The sequence below is a fragment of the Symsagittifera roscoffensis genome, chromosome 8 (assembly GCF_963678635.1).
Source record: "Symsagittifera roscoffensis chromosome 8, txSymRosc1.1, whole genome shotgun sequence".
In the NCBI taxonomy this organism is placed as follows: Eukaryota; Metazoa; Xenacoelomorpha; order Acoela; family Convolutidae; genus Symsagittifera; species Symsagittifera roscoffensis.
The window spans coordinates 42,522,996-42,550,327 of record NC_087069.1 but is presented as its reverse complement, the minus strand read 5'-3'; the positions used below and the strand labels follow the sequence as shown (position 1 = coordinate 42,550,327).

Here is a 27,332-nt window from a genome sequence, read left to right as displayed (position 1 = left end):
GACTATAAGAAAAGAACAGATTGTTCCGATTGATTGTACTTTCTATCAATGTAGGACGGCCAAAAAATTATGCAGTAATGTAATTTATTAATACAATTTGTTGAAGGTTAATTTCAAGCTTCATTAGAAAATTGGAACTATTTCTTCTAATTAGAAACAAGAATGACACTTTTATTCCACTTTTTTAAAATTTTTTTTACAAAACATAAAAACTTCAAACAAAAAAAAACTGTTCTTTAAAAATTAAAAGAGAAAAATATAAGTCTAAATATTCCAATTTTGTCTCTTGATTATATTTAATTTGTATCAGGTTATATTTTTCAAAAAATGATATTTTTTTTGCTTATATTACATTTGTCTTTTGATAATAATTTAGTTGTAATAACAATCCTAATAAATTGTGTTCAGGTAGAAAATAATCAAAACTTGTATCAGGTTGTATTTATTTACATTTTACAATTTTTAAAAACTTTCTATTTTTTTTCTCATAAAGCTTTCTGTTTTTACCTTTTGGTAACATGTTTTTTAGACATGAAACTTTTAATCTAAAAAAATCGCTCAAAAACCGCGCAAGATTTGAGCGGTTTTTGAGCGGATTTTTTAGATAAACCGTTCAAAAAACAATTTGAAGCAAGATTTTGAGCGCAATCGTCTAAAAAAACGCTCAAACCGCTCAAATCTGGCCTCAAATTAGGTGAAAAGTCTCGACTCGGGCCTTTCTGCGTGTGTGTTTAGCAACTTCATCAGTGGGGACACTGGGGTGAAGAGTGTGAATGACATCAATGTGCCCTACGGGAGGATGGTGATCAACATCGTCAAACTACTCATCCCCATCCTCTGTGGAATGCTACTCAGGTCAGTCCCATCTCTTCAATTATAAAAGCCCATCCCCCCACTTTGAAAAAGGGAATTTGCCATAATTAGTTTGACACAGGCTTATCTAAAAAAAACTTAGTTTTTTGTTTACGGGTTGAAGCTTGAACTTTGAAAAAATTATATGGCGAGAAAATCGTGCCCTGCATTTGTGAAACATTTAAAGCAACCTTATCATATCACGAAAATTAATTAATAATTTTGACCTCACGAAAATTCATTGTGATATGGTTTTTTTATGCGAAACTATTGTGTCTGCACTGCGTAATGAATAAAAGTTTACTGTTGTTTATTCAATTTCTTCCGAAAAAACGTTTGTTAAAGCGTAGAAGTGAGTTTAAGACTAAGAAAAAGTTTTCTTTCAATTTTTCCATCCAACTTTTTAAAATAATATTTGGCATGATGTAGTGAGGAGAGAAAAACAATTGTAGTTTCAGCCATTCGAAGAATATCTTTGAAAAACTATCAGGCCTATCTAATCCTAGTCTGTTTGTACTATTTACGCACAATTCAGACTTTTGTTTTGCAATTCAGAGTCTTTTGTTCTGCATATCATACATTTTCAATAGAATAAAGTTGTATGCTAGAAACTTCTATGAAAAAAACTCATCACTTTATACGAATTTCGTAGTCTCGAAAATCAGTTTTAAATTTATTAATTGGATTTTGACATCGTTTAATTACATAAAAATTATTTAAATAATTTTTTTTTAGTTTAGTAAGCAAAAGTTGTTTTCGAAAAAAAAACATTACTCCTGCAAAAAACCTAGCCCAGCAGAAGACAAAACCCTGCATTTGCAGATGGCAAAATTTTTTGAATGCTGACAGAATTATTACCATTATTTTAGATATATGATGACTAATAAGTTCGTATAATTCCGAATTTCTAAGAAAGGGTCACAATAATTTTGCTCGGTCTTGTTTTTTGTCTTCTGACAAATTTCGACTTTTTAATTAGGAGTTTTTGATAGTTTTTTCTAATTACATCGATAACTTTCGTGCTTTTATAGCATAAGCTGCTATCTATACGGCTGATTTCAATTAAAATTGAGGCAAAAAATTTGGTCTAGAAGCAACTTTCGCAGATGTGATTTATATATAGAGAGAGAGAGAGAAAGAGAAAGAGAGAGAGAGAGAGAGAGAGAGAGCGACAAAAAGTATTTCTTAATAGGCAAAAACCAAGAAGCTCTTAAAAAGCAAGATTAAAATGAGTCATGAAAAACAAAATTTTAGCTATCTGACCTGGAGCTTAGGAGTCTCACGTCCTTGCATCTGCACCAAAACTATTGTTTCAAAAAATTGTCTCTCTTGTTACCATTAGTGAGGGTACAGTTGCTTGTAAATTGCCAACGCTATATAGGAAAAAAGCTATCAAATGAAAACTACAACTACCTCATTGTTCCGGATTTGCATCTCCGGCCTGTACATTAGGATTCTCACGTCATTGACTCTGCGCCACAGTCACCAGCAAGTAAACCGACCCTCGCCATCAATAAAGCAGCAGCAGATTCTTTTAAATTGCCAATGGTTGGAATTTTTACAAAGCTGCTACCAAATGAGCTTTTCTACTTGGGATTAAGCTTCGGAAAATTTTCCTCTGTAGTGTTTTAGTACGCTCTTCTTGTGTAAAAACAGTTTTTTAGGTTACCGTGTTTAAAAAACTTTTTAAAAACCAAAATTGGAAAATAGGTCAAACTTTTATTGGCTTTTATAACTGTCTACACTTTGGCTTTTTTCGATCGTTTATTTCCGTAACAGGCAATTTTTGCTCATAGTATGTATAAACTGTTATTTCAGGTAAAATTCTGTAAAGCAAATCAATATAAACTTTATCATTGGTTGCTTATGAAAATTCAGTTCAAGGAGAACGTTCATCTGTTGAATAAAACCAAACAAAATTTTATCCATTTATCTAAAACATTCATGAATTGCTCAATTATGAAAAAAACTTTCATGTAACGTTTTAAAATTTATGTTTTGGGTTAAGACTCCGTGGGCGTACAATATGGCAAACTTTCAAAAAACAGCCTGTTGCTGTTTAGTGCGTAAAATGTTTCGACCATGATAATAATTTCGAAACAACAAAACAAAAAATCTAGAAAAAATACCATGAGCGGTATCTCGAATTCACAATGCCTATCAGGAGCAAAAAAAAACTTAAAAAAATGTCAATAAACACAAGGAAAAGGAAAAAATACCGGCTTGTTTTTTGAAAAAACTTCGACTCTTTGACTCGACTTGCAAAACTGTATATGGCCTTAAGACTCTTTTCCCTAAAAAAAAATGACTCGACCTAGATGAGTGCTTTCCAATTCCCAAAAAGCACAAGTTTATCAGAAACCAGAAAATTGTTTAATTTCTTGGCGACTAGAGTTTGAAGCAGGGCTTTGACGACATCTTTTTTGTTTTAGTTTGTTCAAGTAAGTGAAAAGCAACATGTAAAATAGTTTATTTCAAAATCAGATCAACTGTTTGAGATTCCAGTTTTAGATAAAATGATAATCTAGAATGGGTTTGCAGGTTCAAATGTTATTAAACATAATTATAAACATGTACCTTGTCTGTTTGGCAGCTTTTTTGATTACACCTTTCTGGCCAAGTGTCTCTATTAAATTGAATACGATGTTTCTCTCATCTGATATGCGGATTGATTCAATTTCAGCCAGTCAGATTCGAGCATTTTTTTTGGTTTTTTTTTTATTTTGGTTAAAAAAGACCCTTGAAACATTTCAAGCTTAGTGTCTTTTCTGTTATACGGCCCAAAACTGATCTTCTTGATATTCTCAAACTTGGATCATAATGCTCGAATCTCATTGGCTAAAACTAATTACAGTAAATTGAAATCTGGATTTTTTTACTAAAAACAGGAGCTCGAACAATAATTTGATAGTTTCAGGCTGTAAAACAGAAAAATAACACAATTTCAACTTCAGGTACTTCTTCCCCTCGACTGAACGGGAGTGGTTCCGGAAGTTCCGCTGGATTGCGGTCTCGTCTCTTTTAGTCTCCTCCATTCATCACATCTACACCACCAGATTCGTCATGCAACTCATCACCAAACAGGCAATTTCATAAGTTCTTTTATAATAAGTTATTTGATGATAAGTGAATTTATATTAAGTTATTTTATAATAAATCATTTTATAATAAGTTATTTTATTGAACTATTTAAATATTATTCGGAGGCTGGTTTAAAGAAGACGACGCCAACCTCCGCCCACCACAATAGATTTGGCCTATTCTCCACCCAAAGCGTTCCCCTTTGGCACAATTTTACAACATCCATTTTCAGACAGCCGCATAAATCAAACTTAGATAAAATTGAAATTCTCGATAAAAAATTCAGAAGGTACAAAATATTACAGGAATTTTAATGGATTTGAAAATAGAGCGTTAAGTACTTTTTACTGAAAAGTGTTCCGAATAGATTAAGCACAATAAGTGACCGACACAAAAAACTACCCAAAAAATTCTAATTATCGTATGCAAATTGCAGTGATGGTCTGTGGTGACGAATTAGGGGGCCTCTTTGCAGTGCTGCGCCGCAGAAAATTTTGGAAAAAAAAACAGGCCAAAAAAGATGTTAGAGCGTCAAAGTTAAAACATAATGGGACCAAAAACGCCTTTAGAAACGCCTTGTCGTATAATAGTACTAAATAAGTAACCTTTTGCGTGGCCAGGAAGTCGAATCCCTATGGGACCCCCCTAAATTCGCTACAAATAATACTAATTTTTAATTTTAAACTAGCCGAAAATAAAGTTTTTGATTATTTCTAAAAATTGATTTCCATAAGCTTCAACCTTTCGTTTAGATCATCGCAGTGGCGTCTCTCCTACCCCTGACTGGGTTCCTCACAGGAGCTGCACTAACTCTCCTCTCCCGACAGAGATCCACTGCAATCAGGACTGTCCTGCTAGGCACTGGACTACAAGACACATTCTTAGTAGTACTCATTGTCAAGGTCACATCTTTTTTCACACAAATTTGTACAAAAAGTACCCAATGGTTTAAAAAGTAATTATGAGAGAGCAAAGTCTGATTAAGTGATATTTTTCCAGAAAAAAAATGCGAAGAAACTGGGATTCTTTATAGTTCTCGAATTCGAGAAAAGAATTTGAAGAATTACTTTGTTAGGAGACAGCCAGCTTTCGGGAAATTGAATAAGATCAATAAGGGATCTTAAATGTTGTCTTTTGGTTTTTTAAAATATTCTTGGACAACCCTAAAAAGGATGAAAAAGTTGTCCGATCTTTTTCCAAAGCCCGCCCTTCTCCGAGAACACCCAAGATCTTCTTCTGCGTAAAGAGCCGGAAAACATGCCAAAATCTTGTTTTAATACCCTTTGAAGCCTCGTTACAAGGCCGCACAGTTGATTATACTTCATTCATTTGTATCAATTATTTAAAAAAGCCTCACTAGACGAAAGTCACCAAATCGAAAAAACTAAGCAGAAAAATTTCGTCAAATTATTTTTCTCAATCATTGTCAAATAATTGGTCTCGAACGGTTGTCTCGAATGAAAATAAATTTGAGAAACAACATGCCAAACAAGGAGCCGCCAGCACTAAATTCCCGGGTTGACGTCCATAGAAGAAAAATGCTTATCATACAGTTTCATATATGAAGTCTATGGAAAAAATGCTTATCATACAATTTTCATGTATGAAAATTATAAAATAGTCATTTCGTCATAGAAAAAATAAAATTTTCAAAAATCACCAAAAAATGTGTCTGGGTAACTTTAAATAGATTTACACAAGTATATCTATGATAGAGGGCATATTGACAATCAAATACATAATTTTAACTTCGGTCAGAAAAATTCTTATCATGAAGTTTTCATATATGAAGATTGTATGATATGCATTTTTTTCATAAACAAAAATAAAAATTTGTGGTAAAAAAATATTAATTCCATTTTTTGGCTGCAAATTTGCATTTGTGCTAAAATATAAATTATACGAAAAACAAATTTGCATGCAAAATTTGACATTTTTGTGTTTATAACATAGTCCAGGATGAGTTTCTCACCCAAAAAACCCAAAAATTCCATGAAAATGTTTTTTTTTTGTTAACACCATTATTATCTTTTGTTTCATTTGCTAAGATAAAAATAAATTAGTAAAAAAAACCTTTGTAAAAGAAGGCCTTTTTCCTCAACCATCATAATTTTCAAGCTAAAAATTATCTAGCCATATTCAAAAACTTACTTTTTTGGTATATATTACTATGTGAAAATGTTAAAATTAACTTTAATGGCTAAAACCACCAAATGCAGTTTATCTGCGTGGTAACTGCCAGTTACACTCTGGGTTTTCTCATGACAAAACATCCTTGGTTAGTATTTCGGTTGGAAAAAATGATTATCATACAATTCATGGTATGGAAAAAATGCTTATCATACAATTTCATATATGAAAAAAATGCTTATTTTGCAATTTTCATACATACACTTTTACTCTATGAAATTGTATGAAAGAGTATGATAAGCATTTTTTTTATATATAAAAATTGTATGATAAGCATTTTTTGTCAACCCGGGTTGGCTTTGAAAAAAAACTACGAACAGGTTACAAAAATTTGGTAAACTACCCAGCCACGAGCTCACTCTTCACGCATATTACTAGTTAATTTATAAATTTCAGCCGCTAGACTTCAAAAGGTAACACTTTGGTCGACCTGATTCATGAAAAATTTTGCTGAATTGATTTTTGTAGAGACGGTGAAAAAACACGTGTTATCTAATTTTTACGCTGGCCAATCGTTATAGGATTAGATTGTATTTTTCGTTTTTACTTTTTCAATTTATTGGAAGAAACACATCTCACAATCAAACTCGCCAATCCGATTATTCTACAAATTTATTAAAACTGAAGGATCTATTTTAAGAGAAGGACTAAAATTAGTCAGGGAATAAGGAGTTTCACGAACTTTATCGGACCAAAAATAGACAACGCGACAATCAGACTGTCTATTAAACACCTTTTTGCGCTAAATACTATAATAGTTAGCCCACACAATCATAATCAACGTGGTTCATTTTATTCCCCCGTCCTATAAGGACAGGTCGAAAATTGTCCCACTAAATTGTCCCACTAAATTGTCCCAAAAAGGTAGAAAAATGAACGCCGTACCAAACAATTACAGGTAATTTAGATTACCTTGCGTCAAATTTCACTTCAAATTCATTTCAAAATAGAGATTGCAGTGACGTATTTAAAGAAAAATTAAAGCTATTTATATATTTCAGGACCTGAAGAAACCTCCACTGGCAGATTTGGATTGTGCAATACCCCACATATGTGCTACATTCGCTCTAATATACGCATTTATAGTATACATAGGGCATCATTTAGCCATGGGTAAGCTCAGTAGAAGATTTAGAGTGGGGGGGGGGGGGTTGAGTAACTGTAAGCTAAAAATTTATTACAAAGAGTTGTCCATGAAATGCTAAAATGGAATAAAATTTAATTAATATCAGAAAAGATTTTTTTTATCATGCTGGACAAAACCAATTTTTAGTTTTCTGGTAATTTTGTCTTCAATTAAGATTCATCCTTTTTTGAGAACGCTTCATTTCACCATTCAGGTGTCCCGCTTGTTGAGTAGTACTGCTCTTACTAAACCCTCCGGTCAATATTAAATGATTCAACATTTTGTATTGTGCGGTAAATTAATTCAAACTTCAAACATTAAAACATAACCTAGCATCTAGCAATTAACCTATAACTGTTGGAATTATTTTACAAACGCCTTTTTTAGAAATGAAATTTTTTAGACAAGTTAAAAAGTAAAAGATATAAAATTATCAATTTTCCATTCTTTCAGAGTTTTCACCATCATATTCAAGCTTGGTCCACTTGGAAGAAACTCAGATACTGGAAGAAGAAAAAAGAGCCGAACTCGTTACTCTGCAAGGACGAAGTGTGAACGAACATGACGAGGCAAATCTCAACCCAGAGTTAAGGACACGTAACCGACAGTTCCGAGACGCTTCTCAAAACACCTCCCGGATGATGTTAAACGAAATCCAAAATGCACCCGAAGGATATAACACAATATCAAATTCGATTTATTCAATCAACCGAGAAGTTCCATTGTTACATAACAATGACTGTAATAATGAAGTACGAAGTGGTTCCTCAACTTCTTGTTCACATCAGATGGAAAATTCCTTTTTATCAAGACCCAGATCAATGTTTATCAACAGTTACCAGAACAATGACGAAATCCAAATCGAACCTTCCATAAATGGAAAAAACTTTGATATGAATCACTTGCCAGCCAATGATTACAAAACAGGAATTGTGATCCGTACCCATAATGGTCCAACAATAAACGGATCTCCAAGAAAACATGAGCTTACATCAAATGGAAATTATAATTTTTTGCCCGATGACACCCCCTCTAATCGGCAAAAAATCAGCACTCTATCAGCGCCTGGAGGTACATGTGAGAGCGGGAATTATTCGAAAAACGAGACGACTGTCCATTGCAAAAGTTATAGAGCCGAATTTCATGTGTGAAGCTTTTTACAGTTTTAAGTAGATTTTTTAGGTTGTTAGTTTTTTGAGCGCTGGTTGAAATTATTTATGGCGAGTGTCCATGATGCAAATCTCAAATATTAGCAAAAACATGATTGTTTTCAAAAGAAACCAAAGCCGAAAAACAGTAGAAGTGTTAATAAACTGAACGAAGCTGTTTAAACCAATTTTTTTTTCTGATGACTGATTTTTTCCTTCAGTTTTTCTGATTTCAATTTCCGCGAAAAATAAACCCTTTATACGATTGCCCCCCTTATAAACAAACTTAACAATTTGAGCAAAATAGAAGAAAACTAAGCTTTTCATTCAACTGATTCAGGGGGGCGGGGGGCCCTTAGGGACTCCACCCCCTGCCGACCCAAAGGGTCCCCACTTTGTATTATTTTGAGATATCCATCTTTGACTGACGGACCCCAATTTTTTTTATAAAGGCGCCAATTTATACTAATTTTGAGGGGAGAGCGCGCGCCGAAAAAACGCGATAATTTGGTCAAAACTTGGGTCAAAATGTTGGCTGTGGCACAGAAAATTTGGCCAAAACAGGGTCTTTTTAGTGCCTTCGGAGAGCTCGGAAAATCAATTTGGATAACCCAAGATACAGGGTCGACAAATTTCTAAAAATTTTTGAAAATCCCGTCCTCGAGAAACCCTAGATATATTTTTTTCATAAGGCGTAAGCGCTAACTCTTTGCTTCCTCGAAATCTGGCGAAACTTCAAATTTCAAACGAGTTTTTCTTGACACAGGAAAATACTTCAAAAATTGCTTATGATTGTTAATGTTACAAAAAAAAATTTCATTATTTGCAATGATTCTTCGTGGTAATAAATTTTAGATGAAAAGCTTTAGGGTGTCATTTTAGATGCTTGCATGCAAATATAGTTAATACCAGGCGTTTGCCATCTTAGGATCATTCAGTTAAAAAAACCTGTTTTTTCACTAAAAAATGAAGTAGCAATTTTGCAAGATCCACATCATAAAACATAGCCAACAGTTGAAAACTGACTTAACTTCTTTCTTTGAAAAAACAACTTTCAATTTTTTCTTTGAAAAAAATAGATGCCCTTAAAGCTCAGACTTTCTAGAACAACGAAAAATTGACAATTTTTAAATAAAATTAAGCCAGTTTGGATTAATAGCCAAAGTTTTTATTTTGCTGGGAACTCTGATAATTAAATTCCACTTTTGAAAATAGAAGTTGATCGCGTTTTTCGTGACCTGTACAAGATTTTTGATGGTGCAGTTTGCCTTCCTTTGAAGAAAGGAAACACCTTGAAGTCACAAGGTCTGAACCGCAAAAAGATATATTAGAGCCTGAAAAAAAACCACGTCCAATGAAATTCTGAACTACTTTCGACTATTAAACAACTGTTAGAAAAGTTTGAATTTTTAATAGACATTTTATTTGAGATAAAGTTATTTGTTGCCCCGGGTTTCGATAAATCTGAAAAAAATAGTAAGTTTTAAATGTTTTGTTATAAAAACATGTTGGTTGAAAAATCCAATTTCAAAGATGATAAGAACAAAATGAACAATTCAGATTACATAATTAGGCGACATATTAACATATCTGATGTATTCAAATGCAAACAAAAACAGTGTCAAAACTCAGTTTTGTACAATCAATCATAATGTTTCATTTATAATTTACAGCAAACATTGGAATCTATTTTCGAGCATGGTATTTAAGAAAAACTTATCAAAAACTTGAGATCAGATTTCGGAAGTTTTAGTAAATACCATGAAAAAATGTGAAAAAGTGAGTCAGGCAAAATTGAACAACAGGATTCACATCGAAAGCCAGTTCTTTTAACAATAAGCTTTTCCTTTCAATACAGTTAAGCAAGTGTACAAAAAAGTGTTTCGCAGCTCTTTCTGCTTTTGATTATTTTTTATTTTCTTCTGCGTTAGTAAAATCCAATAATAACCTGTTCCTATTGCTCTGAAATATTAACTGTGCCTGTTTTTACAGTTTATATTCCACTTGAGTACTTTAATTTCTGATTGGACTATAATGACTTGTCTACTGCTTTCCATTTTATTGCATGGCTTTTCCGATGATCGTGGAGACGTCTATTCCGTAATTATCCTTGACATACTTCCAGGAACTAGCTGACAGGTAGAGAAAATACATTCGTTCCATCTCAACCTAAAACATAATCGAAGTCAGCATTACCCTTTAGAGATTCGCCTGAAAAGAACCATTTTTTACAGGGGTGGATCTAGGATTTTCTTGAGGGGGGGCGGATTTCAAAAAATTATCGAAAATTTGTTCAAAAACTCGAACATAGCCAACAGACAGGTGGAATTATTTTGAAAAAAAATCTTCATTTTCAAATTTCAGGGAAAAAATAGATAGCCTTAAACCTCTTTGAATTTCTGGAACAATTTATGATTGACACTTTTTTGATAAAACTAACCCGATTTGAGGAAACTGGATCAATAGGTAAAATTTTTATTTCAGTGGGAAATATGAAAACTAATTTCCATTTTCAAAAACAGAAGCCGATCATGTTTTTCGGAGCCATTACATTTTTGCTGTTCGATAGGGGAGTATGTTTGAAGAAAGGAAATACACTGAATTTAAGAAGTCACAAGTCAATTCGCGAAAAAGTAAATTTGAGCATGAAAAAAAAAACGGAAAAAAATCATCACGACCTATATAAGAGTCTGAACTGCGTTCATCGACTCTTGATAGAGTCAAAAAACAGCAGATGATTTGATTTGTTAAATATATTTGATCTGCAAGTAAGTTTGTCAAATGTCTTGTTATTTTACATCAAAAAATCATCAATCAGTGAAACGAAGTGTCCGGATTTTTTCACATTATATTCATCCGTGCTCGCTGATTGATAGTGAGACAACATAACCATTTTTTAAAAAAAAACTAGCCAAACACCTGACTATGAAGGGCCAATAGCGAACGCCGCAGCTACCAGCTAAATACCTGAAACTAAGACCCTTGCCAGACTGATTTATAGTTTCAACTCGTACCTCAAATCTAGCGTTGTCAACGGACTTTTCAAAGGCCTTGGCAGCAGCCGAGTAATCTCCTCTCTTGATCTCAATGTTGCCCATCATCTCATAGGCGAAGTCACTTCTGGGGTCTTTCTCTATCGACTGCTTGATGAGATCGATGGCTGCGTTGTAGTCGCCTTTCAGTTGCAGCAGTAACATGCTGAACAAAAAAAATCAAATGAAAAAGGCACTTGTACTTCGAACATAACTCGATCAGTGTCAGGTGAATATCGCTCACCTATTTAGTCAAACAACCAAATTAAAGATCCTTCCTTGAACATAAGTGGTGAACTATTCAGTAAGTCAACATGTAAAACGCTAAAATCTGATTGTCCAAAAACTCAATCCGAAATTCAATTTTCAATTAAATAATATATTGTACAAGTCGTGCATTTTCATATTTACTTTAAATCGTGCTTTTAATTACTCTTGAAACAATTAAACTTGAAAAAGTAAAAAAAAAAATATTCTTTATTTACCCCTTATGGACATAGTTGGCGGCGTTCTCTGGACACAATGCAATGGCCTTGTCGAACATGGCTAGTGACTCTGTAGGCTGACCTGCATCTGCTAAGGCCTGAGCATACATTGCGTGACCATCTGACGATTTGGGAAACTTCTTCAAAATATCTAAAGAATTCAAGTTTACATCATATTTATTGGGCTTAGCACGTTAGCTTCGCAGTTAAGTGGAATTGATGCTATCAGACAACGGTGAGTCAAAATCACCTGCGATACAATGACAGCGTAGCATGACAAGCTGTGAAATACAGAAAGATGGAAATAACTAAATCAAAAAAAAAAACTAAATCAAAAACAAAAATTGGAAATACGAAAGTTCAATTCCAGAAAAACAGACGAGAAATACAACCACTAGCATTGAACGAGCTTTTAGTATTTTCCGAGCGTTTAATAAGCCAACTACACGCGGTTAGACATCAATTAACTTGAAAATAAAAACTTTGGAAAACGAAAAACTGAATCTCAGAAAAACAGACGAGAAACCCAACCACTAAGATTTCACAATTTTTTTCCGAGCGTTCACTGAGCTGAAAACACATGGTTAGACGCCAATTTCTTCAAAAACAAAAAAAAATGCCAAAGGAAACTGTTGCCATACGAAAAATTTTGAGCGATTAAAAAGTTTGAACTTTTAATTTTTATACTACCAACCTACCTGATTTCTTCCAAACAGGAAAAATCATTTTTTGCCCGTAAACCGATGCAAAACAGTTTCACTAAGCCAACAACACATGAGCTGCCAAACTATAGTCCGACTATTGCATTTGTACAGGAAAAATTCAATTTCAGACACTGTAAAAAAAAAACAAGGTCCAGCCGGGACTCGAAACCCAAACCATAGGGTACAAAGGCAATCGCATTACATCCAGGCCAAGTGAGAAGGGGTCTGCAAATTGCAAAGAATCGACAATAAGCAACATCACTTTCAATTACAAAATTGTAAGAAAAGTTGTTTACGGTAAAACCGTCTAGTTCCTGATGACAAGACTCTTGCTCTCGCAATTATTTAAAAAACATCGAATACATCTAGCAAGATACGAATTCGATCCACTGCCGTACACCTCGTATTATAACACAATCTAGCTGAAAGAAGAAATGAAAGGGTTCGGAACCTTTGAACTCCTCCAAAGCCCTGTTGGCTTTGATGAGATCCCTCTGGGTGGCTGCCACTTTGTAGTTTGCATAGCACAGCTGGATGGCAGGTTGATCAAAGGAGGGGTCTAGTTTGATGCACTTGTTAAACTCATCAATGCATCGCTCATTGTCCTCCATCAACAGGAACAGCTGGCAGCAAAAATAAAGATTCGATCGATTTCTATGAAGGTCAATGAATAGCGTACACATTCACTTCTTATTTCTGCTAACTTTGGTGACATTCAACACAAATGCGAAGCGAGAAAACGGCAGAAAGTAGCTTTAAAAAGCCATAAACAAGAAAAGGAAGAAAAGGTATTTGCCGGAATCGAACCTCTCACCTTGAAATTAAGAGTCTTACGTAAAAACATTAATACTAGCTACCAAAAAAGCACTAACAGTTGCTATTATATAGCCAATTTGGGAATAAAACATAAGGGATCTTGTTAACTATCCCCCCCCCCCCCCCCCCCTATTTCGATTTTCAGAAATTCAACTTTGCCGGCCACATTTCCAACAGCTTAAAACAACTTTCAGAAAATATTCATATTTTGAAATTTTTACGTAGGTATTATATAAATAGTGAGTAATACAAATACGAACGCGCGAAAATGAAAACCCAACAAATTGTTGACGTTTTTGAAATGCATATTTTGTACATAAAATGTTGTCAAAAATAAAACATGCATAGGGGGGGGGGGTAGTTAAAAAGATCCAACATAAGTACCACCAAATGAGAAATTTTATGTGCGACTTAAGTTGGAAAAAGTTTGGTTCAAAGTACTACACTACGCTCCGTATACCTATCATCATAGACGTAATTACAGGAAAATTTTGAGGTCTGTTGCTCGACGCCCCTAGCACGAAAAACTTTTTTATAAACGAGCCTACTATTTTAATTAATTTCCAAACAAATATCACCTGTCCCCTGTGATGATGGGCATCTACACTTTCATCAGCCACTTCCACACTCTGTTCGAAGTCGGCCATGGCTCTGAAGTTCTCCTGGTTCTGCATGTGTAGACTGCCTCTCTTGATCAGAGCATTCGACTTCTGGAGTGCAGAAGACTTCGGACTGTTCACTACCTTCTCGAGGTCTTCTAAGGCCAGTTTGGCAGCACCTGTAAAAATCAAAACTGAAAAGTTTATCGGGTTGCATTAAACTTGAATCCCGCGCTTAAAATTCATTTGCGACTTGACTTTATTTTCAAAAAAATACATGTCATAATTCGAATTTTTCAGTTACAGACATGGAATTTATCCTTTTAAATGGTACAACAAATAACGGGAAAAGAGCCGATGGGTTACTAGAAGACAGGTCTTGAATCTCAAACAATAATTGGCAGCAATTCAATCAAAAGCTTCAAGTCTCGTTCTAAATTCGCGTTTCGAAATCAAAACCATGGTTTTCGCGAGCTTTTAGTAATGAACAGTTGCAGTTTATAAGCAATAGCAGTTTATGAACATTTTTTTAAAGAAGCAAAGGCAAGAGATATTACGTTTTTTTTTTCAATTTGACAGAAATTTTCAAATCAAAACAATGACAGCTTACCTGACAATAATCGGAATGTTCCTCGGACTAGCAACGCATTAATATAAAAAGGCGACTCTTCCCCCACCCTGTCAATTTCATAACTACACGCACTCTCCACACCTTCGAAGTCATCTCCCTCTTCGAACAACTTCTTCGCTTTCAGGAAACCCTTTGAAGTGTCTGCGTCTTCTGAAGGTGTCTGTTCGTGATCGGCAATGATGTCAGATTTTATTCAAGAACTTATTATTTCAAAATATCATTAAAAGTTAGAAAATGTCATCTTAATTATTTTAAGCTGCCTGAACGTTTTAAAGAAATATGATAATTTCATGATGTTGCCAAACCTTTATTTAATCTCATTTACCAATTTATAAATTATTTTTAATTTTGCATTTTTCAAATTCGAAAAAGCCACTAAATTTTTTTATTAGTTAACAAACATCATTTAAAAATATTAAAGATGACTACATTATTCTTTTAGAACGCCTCAAAATTTGTAGCTGCTTTTAAAATCTGTATTAAGGAAAAGACATCACTGCTTTTTGCACTTACTTCGCAATCGAAAATATTAAAAGTGAAGCTGTCGAAATATCCATTCACAAAATGTTTAGAAGGACTCGGTCTCGATGTTTTTGATGCATACTTCTCTTTCGCTTTCTTCTCTGACAATTCTTTCGTAATAACTTCTGATAGCTGCATGTTAGCGATATCTTAGAATAGGTGGCCAATTAAAAAAGAATTGAATCTTTTGAAAACTTTTCTAGTAAGCTTCAAAAATAACGTAAAAGTAATGACAACAAGCGACGCGAATTTGAACTACTGATTAACTTTTTAGAAGAATTTTTAACTAAAACAATAAACACTCATTTTCATTTAAAAAATCTATACCTAATAAATTCATATTTTGATCTATACTATACCTACTACAGTCACGATAGAGTTTCCAAAACAGCCACCCATTCTAAAATATTTCCACCTGCATGTTTTCCGCGTTTGCTAAATCTTCTAATAAAGCAGCCGCTGTTATATCTTGGATTGCATATTCTAGTTCGCCTAACGACTTGTAGGCTTTTGCTCTCTTCGACAAGGCTTTGATGTATTTGGGACTGATTTTGAGGCAGTTGGAGCATTCACGAACAACGTCTTCCGGCTTCTCCTGCAACCCAAACGCTAACGAACTTACGAACACAGTAAAACAATGCTTAATTTGTTGAAGCATTCTCAAAAAAAATATACGACCTTTTAATTTCAAGAATCTTTTTGTGACACACTTTTTTTATTTCAAAACCCAACTCGAAAAAATGGATCTACAGCCGATTCATTTCGCTTAGAAATCTGTTAAAACGTAGCCAACAGTGAGTTGGAAAAAGGTCAATGACTTTAAGAGACCGAAAGAACAAGACTTTTTTTGGAGAACTACGAATTGTCGGGTTACATAGCAGTATTTAGACAACCGCGTATTCCTACTCGTCAGTAAGCAGACAAATACTGTATTAACCAATCGGAATCGAGAAAAGGAAGAAATTATTAAATTACAGACCTTCAACATTATATTTATGACTGACACTTAAAATAAAACTGGATTCGTAGCTAATTTTTTATTACGCGTTTATTAATCTACATTAAAATTACTTTTGAAATTAAAAAATTAAAATACTTTTAAAAATGAAAATCAATCAATATGTTTCGCCTTACTTGCTTTTAAGTTTATGGGAAGCGGTACCGTTTTATATTTTCCATGAAACAAAAAGTTAAAGAATGATAACCGGTTACAGTGCAAGTAGCAAAGAATGTTACGACCATAGTCTTGAAAAACACACAAAAAACAGTGTAGTTTTTTAAAACTAAAGTCGTTTTTTTTCCGTGGTATAGTTAAATAGGCAAAATGGACAACAGTTTTAGAAGAAAAACTACAAGGAAAACAAAAAACCATTAAAAACATCAATTTTTTTTTGAATTTTTTTTTATTCCCAACATGCTCCAAAAACAAATTTACTCGAGTAAAACTAAAATGAGCCGAAATCAAATGTTGTAAGCGGCTTAAATTTTAAAAAAATAATAAGCCTGATCGATCGCTTTATTCGAACGAATTGAGACTAAAAATCTAACCTGTTTAAATTTTAAACCTGTTTTTCTGGATACTGGGACAATTATTTCGAAATTTTATGTCGTTCGAATCACGACTGAAAGTATGATATATCACACAACTCAATCCGATAATTATTTGTGGTACTTAATTTTGCGTGGAAAAATTTTAAAAAACTATAACTAAAAAAACTAAAATGAAACTAAATTTCAACACGATCCCTTGAAATTAAGCAAAGACTAGAAACATATCAGGCAGCTTCAGATGCTAAAAAATTGCCAATGCTATGCAGCAAAAATGCCAACAAATATAAAATAAAATTAGTGCTAAATGGGGGCATTGAACCTCCGACCAGTAGATTGGGAATATCATGTCTTCCATCCGTGCGACGGTCGCTTGACGATCGGCAAAATCTAGCCACCAATAAAGCACAGAACACGCGAGATTAAATTTACATCCAACAGATCGTGAAATCTAAAGTTCCACCAAATGGCAACTTCTATTTACGACTTCATACTATTACACTACACCCGCTAGCTAGATTGTGTAATAGAAAACAGCAATTTCTACACAATCAGGTAAACCAAGTAGAACAAACATAACCAATTGCGTTTAAAACTGTGTAAAAACCACTTACCATTTTCTCATATGCGGCTGCCAGATTATGGTAAAAAGTCGCCCTTTCAGCACTTGCCAATTTCTCTCCTCCTCCCAGGTCACCACCTATGGAGCAAATAAAAATTTAGACTTTTAAAGACTAGCGAAAGTTAATCAGAGTGTATCCAGGTTAATCATGGCTTATTGAAGTACATAAAACTTGAAGTAGTTAGATTGAATAATTATAGTTAATGCAAAAATGTTGGCACTATCCTTTTCGTCCAAATCGATTGATCATATATTGCCAACAATTATAATTAGGATTTGTGGATCACATAAAAATTTTCTCGCACAGTCTCTTAAAAAATAAAACTGCATCTTAATTATTAATGTTCCTAACATCACTATGACTCACCCCCAGAACACACACAAAGTTTTATTTGCTCGCCGAAAGAAACAATATGAGGTCACTAAGACGATATAATATAGGCCGTAGCATATAAAGCCGAAAAAAAAGTTAAAACACAGAGGCGAAGCTCTGCTTCGCAAACACTCACGAGAAAACGATAAAAAGCAGCACTATAAAATGCAATAATAAAAATAAGAAATAAGCTTCGAATTGGTAAATACTGGAGAACAGATGCTATGCAATTTCCAATGCTACAGTGAAATTTCCAATTAAGTGAACACTTTTAATGAAAACTTTAATTTGCGAGTTAGGTTAGAAAAAATAGAAGGTTCGTAATAATACACTAAGCTGATCGCAAGTGTAATGATTGAATTTTTCGAATGCTCCAAACAGTTCGAATAAAAAATTTATTATGTATACAAATCTTGAACAAAAAAAACACCAACCAATCATCTTCGATTGAAAATTGTTCAATATTGACAACTGTAATCATAGACGACAGACAGTTCAAGAAGATTCATAGAAGGTCAGGAAACAAAAAACACTGATTTGTTTTTTTTTTGGAAAAAATCAAAATTTAAAAAACTTGCGAATTTCCAAGAAAAAAAGATGGCCCTAAAGCTCATTAAATTGCTAGAACTATATATCATTGACACTTTTTTGATAAAATTGAACCAATTTGAGAAATCTGGATCAATAGATAAAACTTTTATTTCGCTGCGAAATCTGAAAAATAAAAAACATATGACTAATAAAAAGTTGATAAATCCACCTCACCCTCATAACACAAACGCACAAACTTTCTTTGCTCGTCGAAGACGCAATATGAGGCCATTAGGCCGATTTTATACAGGCCGAAATCTATCACGTCAAAATTAGTAAAATTACTAATAGCAAAATAAAACAAAACTTTAATAACAACTATAAGGTAACTTTCGTACATAAAAAAAAACAATTAAAAGACGTCCCAACTAAGCCGACAAAACAAGCAGAAAAATAATAAGCCGACATTTTTTGATGCGATAAATTTCGTTTGAAAAAAAGCAGGTCTTGCCAGATTCAAACCCAACACCTTTGCCGTCCCAAGCTTTCTCGTTACCACCAGACCAAGTGTGCCGGCGACGCAAAGAATAATGAATTTATTATGACTGAATGAACCTTAACTTACCATTTCTAATTTTGACCATTCTATGAACAAAGTTATTTACGGGAAATTCATTATTAACCAAGTTATTATTTACAAAGTCTAGTACCCGATTGCAATAACCTTGCTCATCGCAAGGGTAAAAAAAAACTTTTTCAGAACAAATGTTTTCATCGTTTTTCGTTTCTTTTTGAAATTCTTTGCATTGGAATAATGCCGTCGGAAAAAAAACTAACTTCTCTTGCTGCGGATAAAAGCTTCTTTGAAGTAATAAGAAAATTGAAAAAAAAAATACGAACAATGAGCCAAAACGGAGGTCCAATAAGCCCGAAACCGAAAAAGTAAAAAAAAAACATCGTATAGCGCACTGTTTTACCTTGCGTGGTGTCTCCTCCTTTGAGACTGCTCTCTGCACCCGATAGGGCGAGTGCCTCCTGGTAGCACTCGACTGCCTTGGAGTACATCTTGCCCTTGAAGTACTTGTTGCCCCTCATTTTAGCCTCAACTGCACTCTCTAACGCTGTCTAAACAGGAAGAAAAAAAAAGATCTATTTCACTATTTCGCCCTATTGCTAAAAAGATGTCCGCCCAAATTTGCAAATATCAAAACATAGCCAACCGACAGTTGGAAAAGAGTTTTGAATTTCAAATGAAAAAATAGGTGGCCTTAAAGCTCTTTGAATTTGTGGAACAACTTATGATGGACACTTTTTCGCTAAAATAACCCCCAATTTGAGAAAAACTGGATCAATAGGTAAAACTTATATCTCACTGGGAAATCTGACAAAAAAATTCCATTTTCGAAAGTAGAAGTCGATCACGTTTTTCGTGACTTTAAATTTTTGCTGTTCGATAGTGGAGGTTGCCTTCCTTTTAACAATGGAAATGCATTGAACTTAAAAAGAGATCACAAGGTCAAACCTCGAAAAGTCAAATTGAGAGTGAACAAATTTTAAGACTTTTTCCTAAAAAAAAATCACCAAGACCTGTATAAGGGTCCTCACTACGTTCATTACTCGTAAATACGAAAACCAGAAATGTTCAAATCTATTCAGTTGAAGGTAAAATCTTTGCAAAAACATTGAACACATCCCTCAACTTATAAAGGATGCACTTTCAGACTATTATGGGCGCATTAAGTAAGAAGACCTCAAAAGGGGTAGTTACCAATCTCCAAAATACCTTCGATAGTGGAGATTGCCTTCCTTTTAACAATGGAAATGCATTAAACTTAGCAAGCTCCAAAATACATGGAAAAAGAAATTACAATCACACTATAGTTGAATTACAATTAACTCAACTAAAACATAACCGAAGATTGAAGAGTAATGAACGCAAAAAAAACCATAAAAAAACACTGACTTGACTTTCGAATTTCAAAGAAAAAAATAGATGCCCTGTAAGCTCTTTGAATTTCTAGAACGATTTATGCTTGGCTCTTTTTTGATTACATTAACCCAATTGAAAAAACTGGATCAACAGATAAAGTTTTTATTCCGATGAAAATCTAAAAATTAAATTCCACTTTCGAAACTAGAAATCGTTCACGTTTTTTTTCGCGCCATTTCCACCTTCGTATTAGGCGAGTGCTATTTATGTCACTTTCAGCAGATGAATTCAATTTAACTCAAAAAGTGCTTATATAACTAAGTGCCTTCATAAATGCATCAATATGTAGGTGTGCACATCTGTAGTTATTAAGAGACTTTTATGCACATTTCAAGACTTATAAAGTATGAATATAAGTATATGTACTTATAAAGATATAAGTATGTCTAGAGATAAATTAAACGTACTTGTTTTAGAAAACCAGTTGCAGAGCGTAAAGTCGACAATGAATGAGAGTAAAAAGATCAACCATAAGCTAAACATGCAGCTCAGTCATCAACTAACAGAAAAAAAAGCTCTCGAAGCCGAAAAACTTGTCATCAGACTCAGGTAAATTTTTTATGACCAACCCGACTCCCTGCAGTATCGCGGCATTTAAGTTGATCCAATATGCGAAACTGTGAAAAAAATTTCAGACTGGGCGCATTTGTTCTAACCATTCAGGTAGAGGAGCAAATCTCCGCAAAGACAAATGAAAAAACAGAAAATTGAAACGCAAAGAGAAAATCAAAAACATAGCCAACAGAAGAAAACAAAAAAATTCTGAAAATCAAGCTCAAAAGATTGTGACATTGAAGCACTTTGAACTTGAACAATTTATAATTGTCAATTATTTTTATTGCATTAAGTCAATTTGAGAAAACTAGATCAATTGGCAAAGTTTTTATTCCGCTGGCAAATCTTACATTTTTGCTGTTCGATAGTGGAGTTTGCCTTCCTTTCAACAAATGAAATGATCTTCAAAAACAAATCAAACGTCAAACCACAAAAAGATTAAAATTATGTTCGAAATTTTGATTTTTTTCTTTAAGAAATTCATCAGGGCCTATCTAGGAGTTTTCACTAAGTCCACCGACTTTTAAACAACTTTTAAGAAACAAAGTAAAAATACTTATCCTACAACATTAGAACAAGGGTCATTTGAATTAACGGCGTAGCTATAGCACTTAGACTTTTCAAACTAGCGACCGATTGCAGAAATGTTGGCAATCTCAACTTTAAATATATATTTAAGGAAGCTAAATTATAAGACTTACTTTCTTGAAAATTTACAAGAAGCAAGATATCTCTAAAAGGACGAGGTTATCTTACAGAAAAAAGATATTAAATCATATGCAAAAGTCGAAAAAATCTCCAAACTGTTTATACATGAGACTTTTATATTTTATACGAGTTAGGTATTGCAACAAAAAAATTCAGTCAGCATTGAATTTTCTGTATTTTTTATAAAAAAATTCAAAACACAGACACGAAGCTGTGCTGCGCACTATTCAAAAACAAAAAAAGAAAGCCACTAAGTCGGCAAAACACGAAAATGTCAAAAAAAAAACTAGATCAGTCAAAATGAATAAGGCTAAATTTGTAACAACCACATGCCAATGTGAAATTAGCTGCGGAAGAAAATTTACCAAGTGGTGGTAAAAACCGAAAATACCTTGCCAGACACCTAAGCCGAAAAAAAAACACTCACCCTCAAAAAGCACACAAAAATCTATTTGCTTGTCAAACAATTTAAGGTCACTAAGCCAATATCAAAACAAAGCCATTTGCGCTTTTTTGATAACATTAACCGAACTTGAGAAAACTGGAACAAAAGGTAAAAGTTTCAATCCGCTGAAAATCTAAAAAATAAATTCTACTTTCGAAACTTAGAATTGTTCATAAAATTTTTGCGCCATTTCCACGATCGTATTTGGAGAGCGCTACTTACGTAACTTTAAGCAGATGCACTTCAATTGAACTCAAGAAGTGAATATACACCTAAGTGCATTCATAAAAGCATTAATATGTATGAATGCACATCTGTAGTTATTAGAGCATTTTAACACTTTTTCCTTAAAAACAAAAAATCACCAAGACCTATTCAAGAGTCTTCACTAAGTTCATAACTCTTAATAGGTCCAAACCTATTAAACTGAAAAAAGGAAAAGTAAAAAGACACAAAAAATCAAAAAATATAATGACTATTAAAAATATTACGAATTTTTTCGTTCATCAAAAGACGCAATATGGGGCCAGTAAATCGATTTACTTTAGGCCCAAATAAATCAAGCGAAACAAAAAAGAAAAGAAAAAAAAGTATAAAAAAATGTGATGAAAAATTATAAAATCTATTAAGATTTTTAGAATTTAGTGCGATCCAGATGAGCATTAGGAAAAAATATGTTTCGCTTGAAACTATTCAAAATTATGTTACCAAGCCAATAAAACACAAGATGAAACCATTTGAGCAAAATAGAGTTTCAAAGCGAAAAAAATACCAAAAAAAGCTTTTTTGAACAACCTAAATTTACCATTACTCATTTTGACCATTCTGCGAACTAAGTTATTTACGGGGGAAAAGTTACGTACCGTCTCCAATACAATTCCTTATCGCAAGGTTAATGCAACACTCAGGGTTGAAAACGAAAAGGCAAGACGAAGTGAATCTAACTTTTGCTAAAATATGAACAACCATAGCAACCCCCAGAGTTGAAGAAAAAACTTCCCAAAACCCGTTGCTGATTTATTTTTCATTTTGAAAAGTCAAACAAAACCCTCTCTGCAATTAATTTAAATAAGCTGCAATCTAGAACCTGGTTGCAACACACAAGTTTAAAAAAACCAAGTAACCTCACTTCATGGTCTTAACGGGAAAAGGTCTAAATCACAGTTGCAACAGTGTAAAAAACAAACGCTAAGTAACGTCTCGTTCACATTAGAGAGGCTAGGTACCGTTCAACCCTCTCAAAACTAACATTCATTTCAGCAAAGCAGTTCACTTGTAAAAAAAATCAAAAACAAATGCGACAAAAAAAAGCGACGAAGTCGAAAATCAAAAAATAACACAAATTTCTTGTAATTTTTTTACCGCAAAAATATAGGAAAAACACTAATGAGGGATGAACAATGTGATTCAAAAACAGCTGAGCAAAAATAGAACGCATGTGTACTGCATGCATAAGACGTCACGAGCTCAAATCTTTTAACAAAGTTCTTAACAGTAAAAAAAGCCTAGAACCCGGTTGCAACACACAAATGTACAAACAAAAGATGACTATTTGAAAAGCCAATTTATTTGTATATTTGGGAAATCATTCTTGCCCTTTTTATTTACCTTCTCAGAAAATCAAACGAAAAGATGTCTTTGTGATAGGTACATCATGAACTCACATCGTTATCAAATAAGTTGATCATAAGTAAGCTACTAAGTTATCTAAAATTTTTCAAACTTTGATTTTTTTCTTTAAAAAAATTCATCCGGGCCTATTTAAGAATCACCACTACGTCCATCGACTTTTAATCAACTTTAAAGAAACAAAGTAAAAATCCTTATTCTACAATATTTGAACAAGGGTCATTTGAATTAACGGCGTAGCTATAGCACTTAGACTTTTCAAACTAGCGACCGATTGCAGAAATGTTTGCAATCTCAACTTTAAATATATATTTATGGAAGCTAAATTATAAGACTTACTTTCTTGAAAATTTACAAGAACCGAGATATCTCTAAAAGGACGAGGTTATCTTACAGAAAAAAAGATATTAAGTCATATGCAAAAGTCAAAAAAAAATATTCAAACTGTTTCGACTTGAGACGTTTATATTTTATACGAGTTAGGTATTACAACAAAAAATTACTTTCAGCATTGAATTTTCTATATAATTTTTATTAAAAAAATCAAAACACAGACATGAAGCTGTGCTGCGCACTATTCAAAAACAATACAAGAAAGCCACTTAGTCGGAAAAACACGATATCTCAAAAAAAAACTAGATCAGTCAAAATGAATAAGGCTAAATTTGAAACAACTACAGGCCAATGTAAAAATAGTCGCGGAAGAAAATTTACCAAGTGGTAAAAACCAAAAAAAAACATGACATACCTTTTAAGCCGAAAAAAATACACTCACACTCAAAACGCACACGAAACTCTATTTGCTTGTCAAAAACTTTAAGGTCACTAAGCCTATATTAAAACAAAGCCAACTGAAAGTTGTAAAACAGTAATGAACGCAGAAAAAAATGAGTTTGCTAAATAAATCGCAACTTTCGAATTTCAAAGAACAAATAGATCCCCTTTAAGCTTTTTAAAAATTTTTAGAACAGTTCACGATTTGCGCTTTTTTGATAACATTAACCGTTAACCTTGGGTTCAAACAAATCAAGCGAAACAAAAAGGAAAAGAAAAAAGGCGTAAAAAAATTGTTGTGATGAAAAATTATGAAATCTATTAAGACTTTTAGCATTTAGTGCGCTCCAGATGAGCATTAGGAAAAAATACGTCTCGCTTGAAACTATTCAAAATTAGGCCACAAAGCCGATAAAAACAAGATGAAACCATTTGAGCAAAATAGAGTTTCAAAGTGAAAAAAAAAATGGAACCTGCTGAGTGTAGTCTAGCTTTTTTGAACTGACCCTTTTTCTCATTTACCATTTCTCATTTTGACCATTCTGCGAACAAAGTTATTTACGGGGGGAAAAGTTAAGTTCCCGATTGCAATACCATTGCTCATCGCAAGCGTAATGAAACACTCAGGGTTGGAAACGAAAAGGCAAGGCGAAGTGAATCTAACTTTTGCTACAAAGATGATTAACAACAATAGCATAGCCCAGAGTTGAAGAAAAAACTTTTGAAATGTCAAACAAAACACGCTGTGCAATTAATTTAAAGAAACTGCAATCAAGAACCCGGTTGCAACACACGAGTTTAAAAAAAATGCTAAGTAACCTCTCTTCATGTTCTTTCCGGGAAAATGTCTAAAACCCGGTTGGGTTGCAACACACAGAGGAAAAAACAAACGATAAGTAACCTCTCGAACATCATGTTCACATTAGAGAGGCTAGTTAGCGTTCAACCCTCAAAACTATTATTCAAACAGGCAAAGCAAGTCACTTGTACAAAAAATCGTAAGCTAAGTCGACAAAAAAACTGTAAGCGACGAAGTCGAAAAACAGAAAATAACATATTTCATTTAATTTTTTTTACCGCAAATATATTGGAAAAACACTATTGAGGGGTGCACAATGTTATTAATATACTGCTGAGCGAAAAAAGAACGCATGTGTACTGCATGCATATGACGTCACGAGCTCAAATCTTTTAACAAAATTCTTAAAAAACAAAAATACTGGAAAAAAGCCTAGAACCCGGTTGCAAAACTCAAACGTATGAAACAAAAGATGACTATTTGAAAAGCCAATTTATTTGAATATTTGAGAAAATAGAACTTGCCAATTTCATTTAAATTCTCAGAAAAATCAAACGAAAAGACGTCTTTGTGATACGCACATCATGAATTCTCATCGCTATCAAATGAGTTGATTATAAGTAAGCTATTAAGTTATCTAAAAAGTTTCAAGTTTCCATGAACGATGCAACATCAAGGAACATCTCTAACGCCTTGCAAGCTGCCAACTTTTGGTCTTGATCCCACAAACATCAGCAGTGTCAAAATGTGACATAATTTCCCTCTGATCGCCTGCAGTCTTCTAACTGATACATAAAACGAATCGTCTGTGTCTGTTAACAATTCTTCGAAATACTCTACAACCCGTGGAATTCTTTCATCCAAATCGAGAAGCTGGCGATTCGCTTGTAAAATCAACGCACAAAACGCTGATATTTCCAGAGCTTCGTTTTTCAGTTCGACCAAATGTGGACTGTGAGCTTTAAACAGAAATGTCAAGTATCCGCCAGCCGTTTGTTCAACAGACTGCACCAGATGACATAGCAATTTGTACCTGGACGATAATTGATCAATAGCGCAGATAGTTTTGGAATCTAAGTTCTCAAATGACGGTGCAGAAGTGAAAGAATCAGTATAATCAGGAATTTTTAACATCATTTCTTCAACGTATGGCGTTGAATTAATTCTGTAGAGCCAGTGATAGAACAAAAAAAATCAAAATTGCTGACAACATAATATATATCTTTCGTATTTAGTCAGATAAAATTACTTCAGTCATTTTTAGATTAGATACTATAATGGCTATTCGTAAAGATGTTTTAAAGGCAAGTGTATGTAAGCAATTGGTTTATAACTCAGAACATATTTGAATCAAATATGACAGCTTGGTTATAAAAACATTCATTGATTAAAAAAGGATCAACAATATCGTATTGATTTCCAAGCGAACGATTTTCTTGGTATGTAAACAATTTGACCAGACAAGGCGTATCGTTTTTTGAAAACATTCTACTTGCGGACAACTAATTGCAAACGTACACATACTGACGAAAAAAATTCATGTTCAAGCAAAGAGTAAGTACTTACTTTAGTTGTTGAGATATCTGAATTTACTTCAGTGAGGTTTTTGGGAGTACTTGACTTTCCACCTCTTCCCTTCTTCCCCTTTGACACGGTTCCATCTGGCTTGATAAAGTAGGAATAGATGCCATATGAACTAACGCCGACAAGTACAACACCTGCTGCCCCCAAAGCAACATGTTTCCAAGTCCATGATGACCCATCAGCGCTCTGGCTAGCAATAGGCAGGGCGTTGACCTGTCTCATAACAGCAGTGCCAATGATGTTTTTAAGCACCCCAAGGAGACATTAGACTCAAACTGCAACTAAAATAAGCAAACCCCTAAATCAAACTATATGTAGGTCTTTTTAGTGGAAATTGTCAAGGTAAAAATTGTTATAGCAGATGTCAATGATGTCATCCAGTCAAAAAACTTTGTGTAATGTCGTTGACATTATCGGGGTGGCACTTTCTATATTACTGAAGAGTTCATAATATGTTTTCCTAATGGGTAATCAGAAGGTCAAAGAAAAACAAGAAGAAAGAATTAATTCCTTTAAATTAATTAAGGCAAAAATAAAAACAAAAATATAAAGTCAAGATCGACAATTTGAACAGGTGCGCTTCAAGAA

General features: G+C 33.6%; 2 protein-coding genes across 2 annotated transcripts in view; one reads left to right on the top strand and one right to left on the bottom strand.

Moving 5' to 3' along the window:
• The window catches only part of LOC134852859 (uncharacterized), a 79,799-nt gene extending 71,359 nt beyond the window's left edge, over positions 1-8,440 (top strand). The window contains exons 7-11 of the mRNA XM_063868694.1: positions 736-855; positions 3,807-3,936; positions 4,686-4,835; positions 7,125-7,236; positions 7,703-8,440. Of these exons, the coding sequence (XP_063724764.1) occupies positions 736-855; positions 3,807-3,936; positions 4,686-4,835; positions 7,125-7,236; positions 7,703-8,400 (1,210 nt within the window). The 3' untranslated portion in view covers positions 8,401-8,440. The remainder of the gene's footprint in view (positions 1-735; positions 856-3,806; positions 3,937-4,685; positions 4,836-7,124; positions 7,237-7,702) is intronic.
• Positions 8,441-9,957: 1,517 nt separating this feature from the next.
• On the bottom strand, positions 9,958-27,039 carry LOC134853043 (mitochondrial import receptor subunit TOM70-like). Its single transcript, XM_063868970.1, has 11 exons — positions 26,727-27,039; positions 19,238-19,385; positions 17,349-17,434; positions 15,602-15,781; positions 15,178-15,318; positions 14,644-14,824; positions 14,013-14,212; positions 13,070-13,241; positions 11,915-12,065; positions 11,412-11,595; positions 9,958-10,566 (listed from the first exon to the last, which is right to left on the bottom strand). The coding sequence occupies exons 1-11, from the start codon at positions 26,964-26,966 to the stop codon at positions 10,456-10,458; spliced, it is 1,794 nt and encodes a 597-aa protein (XP_063725040.1). The 5' UTR covers positions 26,967-27,039; the 3' UTR covers positions 9,958-10,455.
• Positions 27,040-27,332: the final 293 nt, after the last annotated feature.

Excerpts from the sequence above, each read along its gene's own strand:
- LOC134853043 (XM_063868970.1), bottom strand. The coding sequence starts at position 26,966 with ATGAGACAGGTCAACGCCCTGCCTATTGCTAGCCAGAGCGCTGATGGG. Across the intron at positions 12,066-13,069 it reads GGCTTTGGAGGAGTTCAAAG|ATATTTTGAAGAAGTTTCCC; the intron begins GTTCCGAACCCT and ends TGAATTCTTTAG. Across the intron at positions 11,596-11,914 it reads GCCAACTATGTCCATAAGGG|CATGTTACTGCTGCAACTGA; the intron begins GTAAATAAAGAA and ends TTTTTTGTTCAG.